Here is a 17783-nt window from a genome sequence, read left to right on the forward strand (position 1 = left end):
GCAGATATTTTCAAGCACATAAAACTGTCAAAGTTCGCAAAGAAATATCTGGTTTGGCAAGCCATCTGTACCTGTGGCTTGAAAAGCAGCACTTTCATAGTTTCCGGGACTGTCAACCAAGAAATTTACGTGAAAGAGTGTTTGAATAAACGTCTGCTGCCTTTCCTGAAGAAACACGGTTGTTCCGTACTGTTTTGGCCGGATTTTGCATCTTGCCATTACGGTAAAAAGGCCATGGAGTGGTACGCCGCCAACAACGTGCAGGTGGTTCCCAAGGACAAGAACCCTCCCAACACGCCAGAGCTCCGCCCAATTGAGAAATACTGGGCTATTGTCAAGCGGAACCTAAAGAAGACCAAAAAAACTGCTAAGGACGAGCAGCAGTTCAAGGCAAACTGGCTTTCTGCGGCGAAGAAGGTGGACAAGGTGGCTGTACAAAATCTGATGGCAGGTGTCAAGCGTGAGGCGCGGCAATTCGGATTTGGAAAAGCGAAAGCCTAACTGAATATTTTTCCTGAATTTTATACTAATTGAACTTGAAAAAGAATTTTAATTTGATTTTTTAAATAAACGATTTCATCGATTTACACACGTTTTCCCTTGTCCAAATTTTGACCCTATCACCCTTTATGTTCTAACATATTAACATATATGTCCCAAACATGTTATGCTAGTTTATGAACATTATATGCTTGCACTTAAAAATATTGTGTTGAGTTCCAAATATATAATTTTTACACCCAAAAATATGAAAAACAGTCTTTTTCGTCCGTGTTGTTCAGTGAGATCCATAAGCTCTCTACGACAGTGGCTGAGTATCCTCGACCTTATGTTTTTATTGGCCAGGGCCTCTGTTGCTGACTGACTATCGACGAAAATTTTAATATCGCATCTAAATAACGGCCTCATCGATAAAATTTCAATTCAGCAGTTCTTTGCAGAAGCGAATATCTCCGCATGAAATATGCTGCATTCGTTGTCCAACTTAAAGGATTTCCCAATTCCCAACTCCTTGCAGTAAATACCACTGCACTTGTCCATTTTAGAACCATTCGTATGGATGTACGGATCTCCGAAATGTATCCTGTTCTTGTTCCAGTCCTCTATGTTTGGGATAATTGAGTTTAGATTACTATCATAAACGTGCTGTGTCGCCATATCATCAGTTCACATATGTTGCCCGGTTGAATTTACCAGTTCAGGAGAGGAGAATGTTAAACTTAGTATTAATTCTATATTCCGTACTAACCGTAGATCATTTAATTTATTGCAATAAATAAATAAACATAAAACCTAAGTCGACGTCTGTTGTTTGTTCAATTCCGTTACTGCTTGAACATTCAATGCAATTTTCTATGATTTATTATTCTCAAACAAAACACTTTTTTCTGTGTATATAACTAATAACATAGCTTTACACTTGAATACACCACACCAAAATACATTAAGCTTAACGTATGCCAGGATATTAGCCCATAATACTTGGAATTGAAACATTTGCTAAGGTTTAGAAAATTTAATTTTCGTCTCGGTATAAAAGTCGTCACACAGGAGTCAAGAGTTCAATGAGCCTTCATGCCGTTAACAAAGGCAATTGCCTGTTAAAGAATTGAGACTTATGTATGATAAGGCACTTATTCATATGGGAAAAGTGTAACGCATTGGCATTTGGTGTTGCTGAAAATGTGCTACCAAAAACTCATTAAATTTGCATAAGCGTATTTAAGAAAACAATTTCCCAATACAAGGATACGTGGAATCATATCGCTATTCAATAAGCGACCTACATGCATAACGATATCATCATACAAAAATAAACAAAAGCTTTAGTGGTGATCTACGTGTGATAATGCACTTAATACGTTACTGGTAATAGAATGACTTGAAAGACTCACTATAGAATGACTTGAAAGGTCTCACACGTAACGTAATTTTCAGCAAAGAAGTTCTTTTCGGCTTTTATAGAATTTTCTTTAAGAGAAAATAAACCTTGCAAAATAATTTAGCAATGTAGGTTCCATGTAGAAGAAGTTTCTATGTCAGTGGGAATTAGAAGACTGTTATGAGACAATACTCAGGGAATTGTGCTTTAAAACAATTAAGAGTTATTGCCTATGAATTTCTTATCATTGTAGGTTAGGCTAGGTATATACACTGTTAGAAAAATATGTTTTTCATATGTTCCGATATAAACAAAATGTGTTTCGGGCACAATTTTAAAACACAACATATTTAAGTGCAAACATGTAATGTTCCTAAACTAACACTAAATGTTTGGGACATCTATGTTAATATGTTAGAATATATTATGTTTCTGGCATGAATGTTTCATAAAAATAATATGTGTGAATGCAAACATATATAAATTTACAAATTTCGACTAAACATACATATGTTGTGATATTTTATTCAAAGCGACAGAGAGAGAGTATAGAGAAAGAAATAGAGATGGAAACCGGGAGAGTTGACGAAAGATATCAACATAACAGCGAAAGAATCAAACGAGAACAATTTCTGTGAAACCGCTTGTATGTTGTTTCGGAAAATTGTTTTATGATAAGGCCACAAATTTGATAAGCTTATGTCTAAATATTATTTAATTTGAATAAAGAGAATAGACATTCGGAACCAAGAGAATAGACATTTGAAAAACAAACAGCATATGTTTTCGCCTTGATAGCACCATTTTATGTATGTGTGGGCATGTGTTTTGGCATTATGGGCACAATTTTTTCTTGGTTCATTAAAAGAAATCAGGGGTCTTCATAAAAATAACGAAAGGGCACTATACTCTTTTTAGAGTTGGGACAGTAAAATGAAATAAGGAGGAAAAATTACACAGTAAAATGTATAAAAATTAAGTTTAGTTTCTCTTTATTAATAAGTAGTCCAGTTGACGGACACCTTCAAATATAAAAGCGGGCATTAAATTCGAGTTTTGCAGCTAAAACAATTTAAAAAGTTTATTTTCTTTAAAATGAATTATTAAAGAAAAATAAAAGGCATTTTAGAGCGACGGTGTTAAATGCTAGTAAAAACTGTTCACGCCTAACTAAATTTATGTTTATATTATAAAATTATTTATGTATGTTTATACTCGACTTCACGTTCTTCTTTTGTTAGAGTTTTTTAATTCCCTCCAAATTTTAAGGTTTTGTACCAAAAACAGTTTTTTGTTACAAAATTGTTATTTTTGCAATAAAAAAATAATATTTTATCCAAAAATCAGTCAATTTCGTTTATATCAAGCACTGTTACTGACTATAAATCTTTAATAACCCACATTTCGAAGTTTCATTATAAAAAATTAATATAGTATAAATATAAATGTGTAAATTAAAAAAAAAGTGTTCGGTCGGAGTAGGGATTGAACCCATGACCCTTTGCATGCACAAACAAATGTATGTTTCTGTTAAATAATGTTATGTTTGCATGGGCTCGTGGGCGCTGCAAACTATGCTATATAAATGTAACTTATAACGATAATTATCTACTGGTGACTATAACAGCTACGTAGCCCAGTGGATAGTGTGTTGGCTTACAAACTGCATGGTCCTCGGTTCGATTCTCCGTGCAGGCGAAAGGTAAAATTTAAAAAAAATATTAAAGTGAATAATTTCTTCAACATTATTTGTATTACAGAAAAAGGTGCCAAGAACTAAAATATTTCGTGGAAGTGAAAATTACGAGTATGTTAGGCAATGAGCACAATCGTCTTTGGGAAAAATTCTTCCAAGCATATAATATTTTTGGGCTCAAAATGCTTCCAAACATATAATATGTTCACATAAAACAAACATATTAATGTTTTGGCAGTATCCAATAATATATGTGCTTCCTGCAAAATATGTTTGGAACATATGTTAAAGAAGCGATTTTTTTTTTGAGGGTGTGGTGGTCGGTATTTAAAAGTTCTGATGCCAATATTACTGACAAAACTTTGTTATCAATAAAATAAAAGATAGTTTTCAGTTTATTAAAAACAAATATATAACGACCCCCTCAATTGGCGCCAATTGGTTACTTCCATTTTTTTTTACTTTCAGCATACTATCTCGGTTTCTCTTTATAAACACATATATGTTTACGGCAATTTCTAATTTAATATATGTTTGCATCCACAAAATCCAAACATAATATGTTCTAAGATATTAACGTATATGTCGCAAACATGTTATGCTAGTTTATGAACATTATATGCTTGCACTTAAAAATAATGTACTAAAAAATTGAGTTCCAAACACATAATTTTTACACCCAAACATATGAAAAACAGTCTTTTTCGCCCGTTTACATGAAAATGGCTGTTAATGTTTTTCTTTTATTAAAGCTATTTCTTATTAAGTGATTTAAAATGTTATTGTAATAAAAAATTACAGTACATAAACTGTCGGATTTATTAAAGCGAATATTCGTCATATGTTATCAAAGAAATGTGTGTGTGTGTGTAACATTACGGTAAATAGTGTCCCTTCAGTTGCAACAACATTTTTCTGTGTCTATGTGATGTCAGATATAACCCACTGCCCATACTAGTTTTTAAATCGAAAAATTAAATTAAGTTCCATACTGTAGAATGTTACACAATGCATTCGACTAAGTCTATTGTAGGAATGAATGTTTACTGATGACAAAGCATCCGTCTTCGAAATTCCCAACATTATCTGTCTTCGTTGAAATGACACTGTTCTTTATGGCATGTCAACAACATATCTACACCCAAGAAGTACAACCTCGACCAGGAAGTGCAAAGGTTTTACATGAAAAACTGTTTTGCTTGGTTGATAGACATCCTTCTATTGTCATTACAATCTCCTTCATTTCCTCAAGTGTCTATAAGACGTTACCATCTCATGCAGCCGAAGTGTTTAGAATTATTCAAGGAAAATGAGTATGAGGGCCTTTTAAAAGCTATGTTGCAACTGACATACAAAGGTGGTCTTATAATTAAGGACACAATTTCTTTAGCAAAAAGGTTTCACGTTTCAGGTTTTCTTTTTCGTTGTGGATAATAAAAAACAAGTAAGTAAAGTAGAAAGTCGGGCGGGGCCGACTATATCATACCCTAAACCACCATTACAGAATTAGTAATCATAAGCATTTGTGGGGTAACATATAGGTCTGGGAGATAAACCGCAGTTGCATATTTAAGAAAATTAAGGGGTACATGTCTACGGGTGTTTTGTGTCAATCTGTCTATAGCTCATAGTCAATGTTGCAAGGGAAAATGTTCGGTTTACCGTACAAGGACAAAAAAAGTTTCCTACTTTCACATACATTCCCAAACAATTTCCCCTACTATATTTTTCGTTAAATTTAAAAAATTTTACAAAACAAAAATGGTTCTAAGTACTTTATTATCTTAAAACATGAATATGCAACGTATATAACTTAGAATATAAATTTGAATTACCACCACAGTTGCCACAGTTGGTAGAATTCTACCCAAATTAGTAATCTTTTTTGTTAAATCTCTATAAAAATAAAATTTTGGAAAAAGTTTCTATAAACAAATTTTTGTGAGAAATTTTTCTATAGAAATTTTGACAATAAATTCTGTAGAAATAAAATTTTGAGAAAAAATTCCACAGAAATAAAATTTGGAGAAAATTTTTTATAGAAATAATATTTTGAAAAAAATTTCTAAAGAAATACAATTTTGAAAAAATGTTCTATAGAAATAAAATGTTGACAAAATTTTCTACAGGAGTAAAGTTTACCACTCATTGTTAAAGATCAAGCCTTGCCGGCTTCTAATTTCCTCCTCTAGAGCCACCAAAATGTAAAAATTATTACAAATTTGTTTTGTTTTGTTATTGTTGGTTTTGTTCTTTAAGCATTGTTGTCGTTTTTTTATTTCAGCTTAAAACCATACATTGACTAAACTACAAGAGTAGCTTAACCAACAGAGGAAAAGAATGTTTGTCAAATTTATTTGGGCAAAGCCCTATAGACTGCAAGATGGTTGGATGGACGCACGTTTCGGAATTACCACATTCCTCATCAGCATCCTCTACTTGCAGCAAAACTATCAACCAATTATCAGAATAAATTCAGGCAGTTTATTAAACCCAAATTCAAATCGATGATTTGACAGTGGCATAGGAAAAGAGATATGTTTGTTTCGAATTTATTTGGCATAAGCCGGCTATCAATGTAAAACCTTTTTTCGGAGGGTTCAAGTGTGGTTTTTGTTGGGTTTAATAAACTGCCTGAATTTATTCTGATAATTGGTTGATAGTTTTGCTGCAAGTAGAGGATGCTGATGAGGAATGTGGTAATTCCGAAACGTGCGTCCATCCAACCATCTTGCAGTCTATAGGGCTTTGCCCAAATAAATTTGACAAACATTCTTTTCCTCTGTTGGTTAAGCTACTCTTGTAGTTTAGTCAATGTATGGTTTTAAGCTGAAATAAAAAAACGACAACAATGCTTAAAGAACAAAACCAACAATAACAAAACAAATGGAAAAAGAAGAGGAGGCACGCTCAAAATAAACCCAGCCATGTGAATTCAAATCGATGATTTGACAGTGGCATAGGAAAAGAGATATGTTTGTTTCGAATTTATTTGGCATAAGCCGGCTATCAATGTAAAACCTTTTTTCGGAGGGTTCAAGTGTGGTTTTTGTTGGGTTTAATAAACTGCCTGAATTTATTCTGATAATTGGTTGATAGTTTTGCTGCAAGTAGAGGATGCTGATGAGGAATGTGGTAATTCCGAAACGTGCGTCCATCCAACCATCTTGCAGTCTATAGGGCTTTGCCCAAATAAATTTGACAAACATTCTTTTCCTCTGTTGGTTAAGCTACTCTTGTAGTTTAGTCAATGTATGGTTTTAAGCTGAAATAAAAAAACGACAACAATTATTACAAATTGTGTTGAGTGAAAATGTCCTACATTGTGGCCCTACGTCCCTACAAGACGCTAAATATTAGAAAAACCCTACATATAGGGAATTTCCCCTACTTCTTGCAACACTGGCTGTGTTGATATTGCGCCTACGGAATTAGTATGCCACTAATATTGAGCCGATTATTAAAAAAGAGAAAATCGTTAAATTAGTGTGGGTAATAAATACAAATTTGTAAAAATCGAGCAATATTCTTATGTAAGAGCTACAAGTACGTATAAGTACGATCGGCTAGTACATCAAAATTTGAAATTTGAGTAATATTGGTTAATAAATAAGAGTACTATGGCCAAACTTGGGAAAATCGAGCGATGCATATATATGGAAGCTATATCTAAATCTGAACCAATTTGCATAATATTTTGCGGGTTTGATTAATACCACAAAAGGTTACCTTGTGCAAGATTTGAGTAAGATCAGTTACGAAATGAGGCCTGTATGGTAAAACATAAGGTTATAAGGGCGAATTTTTCAAAATCGGGCGATACATATATGGGGGCTATATCTAAATTTGAACCGATTTCGATGAAATTTTGCGCATACCGTTTGTACTATAGAGGACTGGATCTAGCCAACTTTTAGTAAGATCGGTTAATAAATAAGGGTTTTATGGCCAAATTTAGAAAAATCGGGCGGTACAAATATATGGGAGCTATAGCTAAATCTGAACCGATTTCGATGATTTTTTGCACATATAGTTAGTGCTATACAAGATTATATTTAGCCAACTTTGAGTAATATCGGTTGGCGATACATATATATGGGAGCTATATCTAAATTTGATCCGATTTCTTCTAAATTCAATAGCGTTCGTCCTTGTGCCCAAAAAACTCGCTGTACCAAATTTCATCAAAATCGGATAATAATTGCGACCGGAATCCTGTGAACAACAAATACATGGACAGACGGACGGACGGACACCAAGCGCTAGATCGACTCAGGAGGTGATTCTGAGTCGATCGGTATATATTTTATGGGGTCTAAAATCAATATTTCTGGTAGGCACACTTTTTGATAAATAAAGGTTTTGTGGCCAAATTTGGGAAAATCGGGCGATACATATATATGAGAGCTATATCTAAATCTGAACCGATTTGAATAAAATTTTGCAGACTTGAAGGGCGATGGAAAAGATTACCTTTTGCCAAAGTTGGTGACGATCCGTATGAAAAAAGCGCAACGTGACCCCATTTGTCGAAATCGGGCGATACATATATATGGGAGCTATATCTAAATTTGATCCGATTTCTTCTAAATTCAATAGCGTTCGTCCTTGTGCCCAAAAAACTCGCTGTACCAAATTTCATCATCAGGAGGTGATTCTGAGTCGATCGGTATATATTTTATGGGGTCTAAAATCAATATTTCTGGTAGGCACACTTTTTGATAAATAAAGGTTTTGTGGCCAAATTTGGGAAAATCGGGCGATACATATATATGAGAGCTATATCTAAATCTGAACCGATTTGAATAAAATTTTGCAGACTTGAAGGGCGATGGAAAAGATTACCTTTTGCCAAAGTTGGTGACGATCCGTTTGAAAAAAGCGCAACGTGACCCCATTTGTCGAAATCGGGCGATACATATATATGGGAGCTATATCTAAATTTGATCCGATTTCTTCTAAATTCAATAGCGTTCGTCCTTGTGCCCAAAAAACTCGCTGTACCAAATTTCATCAAAATCGGATAATAATTTCGACCGGAATCCTGTGAACAACAAATACATGGACAGACGGACGGACGGACACGAAGCGCTAGATCGACCCAGGAGGTGATTCTGAGTCGATCGGTATATATTTTATGGGGTCTAAAATCAATATTTCTGGTAGGCACATTCTTTGGCCGATCAAACTTATTATACCCTGACCACTATGTGGTTTAGGGTATAAAAAGTATTTCTCTGATTCACAAATATATATATATATATATATATATATATATATATATATATATATATATATATATATATATATATATATATATATATATATATATATATCTTTGAGCATTTCTTTTTCGTTGTGGATAATAACAAACAAGTATATAAAGCAGTTAGTTCGGCCGGGTCGTATCATAAATACCCACCACCATGAATCAAATATTATAGTTTCCTGTGAAAATTTCAGAGGGATTTGGCGACAAGCAGATCAGTTCAACCAGTACACTTCCCGAAAATAAATTCAAAGATTTTGCCTATGAAGACGAGATCAGATTCTGGATTTATAAGAACCATATTTGTTTGAGTTTTAGAGGAATCATAAATATCGTGTGGAAGTGTGCAAGAAAATGACATAACATAACGCCTTGATTTAAAATCTAACATCTGTAGATTTTTACCCCCATTATTTAAATGATTACCAGAAGTAAAATCTGGAAACTATAATTCAGTTTCAAGCAATTTTCATTATCAGTGCATGGACATGGACCGATATTCACTATTCTCGGCACACCTCTTTATGTTCCTAAAATACTTCTAGATTTAAAATTTCAGGCAAATTTGAAAAAAAACTATGGTTTCTAAAAGCCCAAGAAGTAAAATCGGGAGATCGGCCTATTTGGGAGATAAACCAAAACATGGACCAATACACGCTATTTTCGGCTCTCATATTTCAGGCAAATTGGATAAAAACTACGGATTCTAGAAGCCTATGTTAAAAAATAAAATCATTTCTTGCACACCTATTGCACCTTTAGATTTTCGATTTCAGGCAAAGTGGACAACAATTACGGTTTCTAGAAGCCCAAAAAATAATATGGGAAAATCGGTCTATCTGATGGCTATATCAAAACATGGACCTATACTCATCATTTTCGGCATACCTTTTTATGATCCTAAAATACCTCTAGATTTCCAATTTGAGGCAAGTTGGATAAAAACTACGATTTCTATAAGCCCAAGAATAAAATCTGGAGATCGGTCTATATGAGGGCTATATAAAGACATGGTCCGATACTCATCATTTTCAGCACACCTCTTTAGGGTTTTAAAATACCTCTAGATTTCTAATTTCAGGCAAATTGGATAAAAACTACGGATTCTATAGCCCAAGACCCAAATCGTGAGATCGGTCTATATGGGGGATATACCAAAACCTGGACCGATACTCACCATTTGTTAGCACACCTCTTTACGGTCCTATAATTCAAATTTCAACCAAATTGGATAATAACTACGGATTCTAGAAGCCCAAGAAGTAAAATCGGGAAATCGGTCTATATGGGGTCTATACCTAAACATCAACCGATAGTCACCATTTTTGGCACACCTCTTTATGGTGCTAAAATACCTCTAGATTTCCAATTTCAGCCGAATTGGATAGAAACTATCGATTCTAGAAGCCCCAGATATATAATCGGGAGATCGGTCTATATGGGGGCTATACCAAAACATGGACCGATACTCACCATTTTTCACACACCTCTTTGTGGTCATAAAATACTTCTAGATTTCTAATTTCAGGCAAATTGGATAGAAACTAAGGTTTTTATAAGCCCAAGACCCCAAATCGGGAGGTCGGTTTATATGGGGACTATATCAAAACTTGGACCGATATAGCCCATCTTCGAACTTGACCTGCCTGCAGACAAAAGACGAGTTTGTGCGAAATTTCAGCTCGATTGCTTTATTATTGAAGACTGTAGCGTGATTACAACTGTCAGACAGACAGCCAGACAGACAGACAGACGGACATGGCTATATCGTCTTAGAATTTCTCCCTGATCAAGAATATATATACTTTATATAGTCGGAAATCGATATTTCGATGTGTTACAAACGGAATGACAAACTTATTATACCCCCGTCACCATTCTATGGTGGTGGGTATAAAAATATTTCTCTGATTCACAAATGTATGTTATACCTTTGAGCATTTGTTAATGTTAAATGAAAATATCGATAATATTTTAGGCATATTAACTTAAATTTAAGTATTTTATATTAAATACAAATGTACAAATTTGGTTGTACCCTACGGGAAATTGGTGCAAATTGCCACTGAAGGATCTATCAAAGGACATGTACTGGTTATCAATTTATTGATTTCTATACTCGCTTGATACTTATTTGCGGCTATACATTTACTGAAAAACAATTATCAGAATAATAATAATTTATTGTTCAAGGAAAGGGAGACACCATGGTGCAATGGTTAGCATACACAGGGTCGCGGGTCAAAAACCAACTTCGACCAAAACACCAAAAAGTTTTTCGGCGGTGGATTAGCCCCTCTCAGTAATACTGGTTACATTCTCTAAGTGGTTTCACCGCAATGTTAAGCGCCGTTCGGATTCGGCTATAAAAAGGTTCCTTGTCATTGAGCTAAAAACATAGAATCGGGGAGCACTCATTGATAAGTGAGAAATTCACCACTATGATATTACCATGCACTATAGGGATAAATCCAGTCTAACTTTGTTTTGGTTTTAGTCCAAGGTCATTTTTCAATACGTGTTGCAACCCTTCTTACTATAAGTTCAGCTCACTAGCAAGTTTTCTAAACTGCGGCGTGGATTTCGATCAAATTTGTCTTGTACTTTTCGGATCATTTCTAGTGTTGTAACCTTTTTTGTTTTTCACGTTTCTTTTGGACGCAGTGCACTCCGCCAGTACCACGGTAACGACTAATGATACAAAGAAATAAAAAAATGCATTCACATTTAAAAGCTAGAAGAACTAGAACTATTTCCACTTGTAGTTTTCCAGGCAAATATAAAACCATCACAACTTGAATTCCATCAGACGAGTTGCTTAGAAATGATAGCAACCTGAAGATGGTTAGAATACATACAGTGACAGAAAAGTTTTATTCTCTGTGGAACGAACATTTAGCCAAGAAATGTTTTATTTTGACGCAAAACAAATGTAAAGGTAAATAAAGAAGATAAGAGACAATCGTTGCAATGCTTATCATAAATTCGGTTTATTTGCTTTCAAAGAAAATACTTCGTCTAAAATGTCGTTTTGACAGAAAATATTTTTTCTTTGGGTGTACTGAAGAGAATATTGTCGTGAGGTCAAAGATTTCATGTCGTTAAAATACGAATACAAATTTTGCTTAGCATAGAAGACGCATTTCTCTAATATAAAGTTTTTTTCCTTGTCCAAAAGACGATAAACTTTTCAATTAAGTCGTTTTTATACCCTGCGCCACACTGTGGAACAGGGTATTATAAGTTAGTGCATATGTTTGTAACACCCAGAAGGAGACGAGATAGACACATGGTGTCTTTGGCAATAATGCTCAGGGTGGGTCCCTGAGTCGATATAACCATGTCCGTCTGTCCGTCCGTCCGTCTGTCTGTGAACACATTTTTGTGATCAAAGTCTAGGTCGCAATTTAAGTCCAATCGCCTTCAAATTTGGCACTTGTTCCTAATTTGGGTCAGAATAGAGCCCTATTGATTTTGAAAGAAATCGGTTCCGATTTAGATATAGCTCCCATATATATCTTTCGCCCGATATGCACTAATATGGACCCAGCAGCCAGAGTTTTATACCGATTTGCTTGAAATTTCGTACAAACATAACACTTAGTTGTATAGTCAAGTGTGCAAAATTTGATTGAAATCGGTTCAAATTTAGATATAGCTCCCATATATATCTTTCGCCCGATATGGACTAATTTGGTCCTAAAAGCCGGAGTTTTGGCCCAATTTGGTTGAAATTTGGCACAGGGAGTATATTTAGCATTGTAACTGTGCGTGCCAAATTTGGTTGAAATCGATTCAGATTTAGATATAGCTCCCATATATCTTTCGACCGATATGCACTTATATGGACCCAGAAGCCAGAGTTTTATCCCGATTAGCTTGAAATTTTGCACAAGGAGTACAATTGGTAGTATAGTCATGTGTGCCAAATTTGATTGAAATCGGTTCAGATTTAGATATAGCTCCCATATATATGTTTTTCCTATTTAGGCAAAACTGGCCGAAATACCTACATTTTCCTTATCAAATCGCCACTGCCAAGTCGAAAACTTATCAAAATGACTCAAATTTTCCTATTACTCTATTACACATCTATTGACCGATAAATCATTTTTCCGAAGTTGCCTCAAAATTGGATCATATTTAAATGTTTCCTACATTTTTGTACCCTTCACCACTACTGTGGTACAGGTTATAATAAGTTTGTGCATTTGTATGTAACGCCAAGAAATAATTGTCATAGACCCATCTTTTAGTATACCGATCGGCTTAGAATTAAATTCTGAGTCGATTTAGCGATGTCCGTCTGTCTGTCTGTCCGTCCGTCTGTCTGTATATGTAATTTTGTGCACAAAGTACAGGTCGCAGTTTAAGTCCGATCGTTCTCAAATTTGACATAACGTCTTTCTTCGGGTAGAAGACAATCGCTATTGATTTTTGAAAAAATCGGTTCAGATTTAGATATAGCTGCCATATATAGTTATCACCGATTTGATCATAATTCACGTGTTTATGAACCGACGTTCTTCAAATTTTGTACATCTGAATAATTTGTCAGTCCCGTAAAAACTGCCAAATATCAGCTAAATCGGTTCAGATTTATATATAGCTCCCATATATATCTTTCGTCCGATTTGGACTTATATGGCCCCAAAAGCGAGATTTTTGCCTTGATTTGCTTCAAATTTTGCACAACGAGTACGTTTGATGGTATCGTTAATTGTGCCAAATTTAGTTGAAATCGGTTCAGATTTAGATATAGCTCCCATATATATCTTTCGACCGATTTGGGCTCATATGTCCCCAAAAGCCAGAGTTTTGCCCTGATTTGCTTCAAATTTTGCACAACAAGTACGTTTAATAGTATCGTTAAGTGTACTTAATTTGGTTAAAGTCGGTTCCGATTTAGATATAGCTCACATATATATCTTTCGTCCGATTTGGATTTATATGGCCTCAAAAGCCAGAGTTTTGCCCTGAGTTGCTTGAAATTTTGCACAAGGAGTACGTTTGATGGTATCGTTAATTGTGCAAAATTTAGTTGAAGTCGGTTCAGATTTAGATATATCTACCATATATATCATTCGCCCGATTTGGTCTAATATGCCCACAGAGGCAAAAGTGCTACTCTGATTTACGTGAAATTTTGCAGAGGGAGTAGAATTGAACTTGAAACTTTGCACAGGGCGTAGAATTAAGGTTCTGCATATGCGTGTCTATTTTGCTTGAAATCGGTTCAGATTTTGATATAGCTCCCATATATATCTTTCGCCCGATTTTCCGTCATATAACCACAGAGGTCAAAGTTGTTATCCGATTTACTGAAATTTTGCACAGGGAGTAGATTCAACATAGTAACTATGCATGTGGAATTTGATTGCAATCAGTTCAGATTTCGATATAGATTCCATATATATGTTTTTCCTATTTAGGCAAAACTGGCCGAAATACCTACATTTTCTCATGACTCAAAATGACTCAAATTTTCCTATTACTCTATTACACATCTATTGACCGATAAATCATAAATACACTTTTCCAAAGTTGCCTCAAAATTGGTTCATATTTAAATGTTTCCTATATTTTTTTTTACTAAGATTGTGTTCCACTTCAGCGCATTAGTCGACTTAATTGTAAAATCTATAAGTATTGCAGAACTCTTTACAGATCTGCTCAGATATACAGAATATATGTGTATGGATTCATATATCATCCGACACATTGGACGGATTTGATATGGTATCGAAAATGTGGACTTACAAAGTGGTGAAGGGTATAATATAGTCGGCCCCGCCCGCCTTTAGACTTTCCTTACTTGTTTTTTACTAAGATTGTGTTCCACCTCTGCGCATTAGTCGACTTAAATGTAAAATCTATAAGTATTGCAGAACTCTTTACATATCTCCTCAGATATACAGAATATATGTGTATGGATTCATATAGCATCCAACACATTGGACGGATTTGATATGGTATCGAAAATGTGGAATTACAAAGTGGTGAAGGGTATAATATAGTCGGCCCCGCCCGACTTTAGACTTTCCTTACTTGTTTTATAATACCTCCGAGTTGTACCGAAAATCCTCAATTCATTGTCGGATATCTTACCAACATCAATGATAGTAAACTTTTATCCGACGGTAAACATTTATTTCATATTAAAATTTCAAGCCCGATTACTTAGATATTATGCACAGCAGTTGATAATGGGGCTTGCTTTTAACCCCCGGATTTATTTACAATATTTTATATATGCATTATTATTGTATGTTGAAAATATAAAGAAGCTCATAGCTAAGTGCCTGTGGCACATCTGTCTTGAAACATTAAAATCTTATGCTGTTTTTTTTTTTTTATTTTCGTCATTTTCTTGCAGGAGAACGGCCTGAGGCAATGCAAACCAATGCAGCTGCATCCAATAAAGTGGGAGCTTCAAACCCCTTTGCAACAACAATGGCCACGTTTGTGGCAACAATTGCTTTGTGGCACGCTGTAACAACATTTGCATGCTTTTTCAGCAAGAGAAAGAGTACCATCAACAGCAATGGCAGCAGCATTGCCGCAATTAAAGACAACGCCAACAGCAACAGCGTAAGTGGCAACAACAAAATAAGCAATTGTCGCCATTGCAGCAACTGCAATAACGGCACCATCAACAACACCATAAGGGATAATTATGTTGGCAAAAATGGCTGCTGCAGCAACGATTGTCATGACGATGATAATGGAGGCGCTAACGTCAATGTCGCAGATGGCCATGTTGATGATGGAGATTCTGCGGTGGATTGCAGTGCGGTTTGGAATTATTCTGATGATCATCACAGGCAGAAACGGAAGGGTTGTGCAAAATGGAATTCTTCTCTGGCCAATTATGTTCATCAGCAAAATAATGAAGAGCATGACAATGAGTATTTCAATGGCTTCTTCCCCAGCAACTGGTATCACGGACATGCTTTACGGTGATTAAATGACTGAGTAAAGTTACCATAATAGCCCAAGTGTTTAAATAGAGTATTTATTCACCATGTAAATACTGTAAAGCATTTTCTCGAAGTATTTAAGCTTGCACTAGATTGCCACATGCATATAAATACTTGAATCACATAAATGTGTAGCAGAGTGAATTTTCATTAATATTTTATTAATTTTTTAATTGTTTTTATGGTTATTTCTACGTACAATAAAAATTTATTAGTCCTTACAAATAATCAACATGTTTGTGATGATAAACTAACAAAATAAGAATGGAATAAAATCAGGGTCAAAAGACGCAAACATTTCTAGTTTCTAAAGCTATTTACACTCAAAAAAAGAAATAATTCTTTCCTTTACGAAATTTTAGGCAAAAAAATATCGGTTCCAATTTGCTTTTCGCTCTAAAGAAAATTTGTTTGGAAGAATAGTATATACTTTTGGTATTAAACGTTGAATTTTTCAGGATGTAAAAATCATTTTATAAAGTCTCACTCATTTTTTTAATTTCTGGCTAACTGAATCTTCCCTCAACATCACTTTCACGAGTTTTATTTAATTCTTAGCTCCTTTTTCCGCAATGCAAACGATGTAGAAGAAATTATTTGAAGGAGAATTGAGCCGCGGACGGAGAATCTAACCGCGGATCATACAGTTTGTAGACCAACACACTAACTACTGGGCTTCTTAGCAATTATTGACATCAACAGATCAATGTACAAGCAACGCATAATGTCAAGCAGTCCTATTTATATAGCATAGTTTTGGGCGCCCACGAGCCGATGTAAAGAAACTTTTTTTTTACAGAAACATACCCTTTAGTTGGTAAATTTTTGTCCGGTATTAAAGTTATAACCTTCGAAAGGCATACGATGAAATATGTAACGAGACCTTCGAATTGAATCCTCAAGGAGCAGAGGCAGGCCAAAGACAACCTGTAGACGAACAATTTTCAATGAGAGTGGCAAATCTTTTGCCCAACTACGTTACATCGCAGCGGACAGGAACCGTCAGAGATTCTATGTACACAGCCTATGTTCTTGACGGAATACATATTACTGAATACATATTTATCTAACACATCATCCATATGGACTAACTAACAATTTAGAAGACAATGTTAAAAAGTTTAACACAAAGTTCAATCTCAACCGCTAAAATTAAAAATGGAAAAGGGAAATATTTGAAAATACTAATTCGAAAAAGTTATTTTTTTTTAAATGAGTTATTAAGGAAACGGTACGTGGAAAAATATATTGACAAATATTTTTCTGGGGTGGCTTAGCCCCCTAGGATTCCCCTAGCTACGTCAATGGTCGAAGTTGAATTTTTGTAATCTTCACATTTGACTTGTGATATTTTTGAAAATCTGCTAATCGGCGTTTGAAGTGGGCCAAAATCGACTACAATAGGATGGAAGATATACCAACTTTGTCATTCCGTGATATTGGCCTTAGAATATATGTTCTTGGCCGACTCGATCTAGTGATGTCCGTCCATCCACCAGTCAGTTAAGATCATTAGGCTTGAAACTGGGAACAAGTTGTTGTTTTTTAATGTAGGACACACTATCATATCGGACCACTATTAGATACAGCCCCCATATTTTCTCTTGGAAGAGAAAATTTCATCCGATCTTGTTGAAATTTGGTACGTGGTGTTAGTATATGGTCTCTAAAAACCATGATAAAATTGTTCCATATCGGTCCATAATTATATATAGCCCCATATAAGCCGATCCCTAGATTTGAACTCCGGAGCCTCTTGGAAAAGCAAATTTCATCCAATACGGTTGGAATTTGGTACGTGGAGTTAGTATATGGTCTCTATAGAAAATTTTGTCAAAATCTTATTACTATTGAAAATTTTCTCAAATTTTTATACCCTGCTCCACACTGTGGAACAGGGTATTATAAGTTAGTGCATATGTTTGCAACACCCAGAAGGAGACGAGATAGACACAT

At 34.9% G+C, this 17783-nt stretch overlaps 1 protein-coding gene across 2 annotated transcripts in view; it reads left to right on the plus strand.

Moving 5' to 3' along the window:
- The window catches only part of dpr10 (defective proboscis extension response 10), a 799057-nt gene extending 782436 nt beyond the window's left edge, over positions 1-16621 (plus strand). For both annotated transcript variants that reach the window (XM_075304411.1, XM_075304412.1), the window contains one exon: positions 15224-16621. In XM_075304411.1, the coding sequence (XP_075160526.1) occupies positions 15224-15810 (587 nt within the window). In that variant the 3' untranslated portion in view covers positions 15811-16621. The remainder of the gene's footprint in view (positions 1-15223) is intronic.
- The last annotated feature ends 1162 nt before the right edge of the window (positions 16622-17783 follow it).

The sequence above is a fragment of the Haematobia irritans genome, chromosome 4 (genome assembly GCF_050003625.1).
Source record: "Haematobia irritans isolate KBUSLIRL chromosome 4, ASM5000362v1, whole genome shotgun sequence".
Taxonomy (NCBI): Eukaryota; Metazoa; Arthropoda; class Insecta; order Diptera; family Muscidae; genus Haematobia; species Haematobia irritans.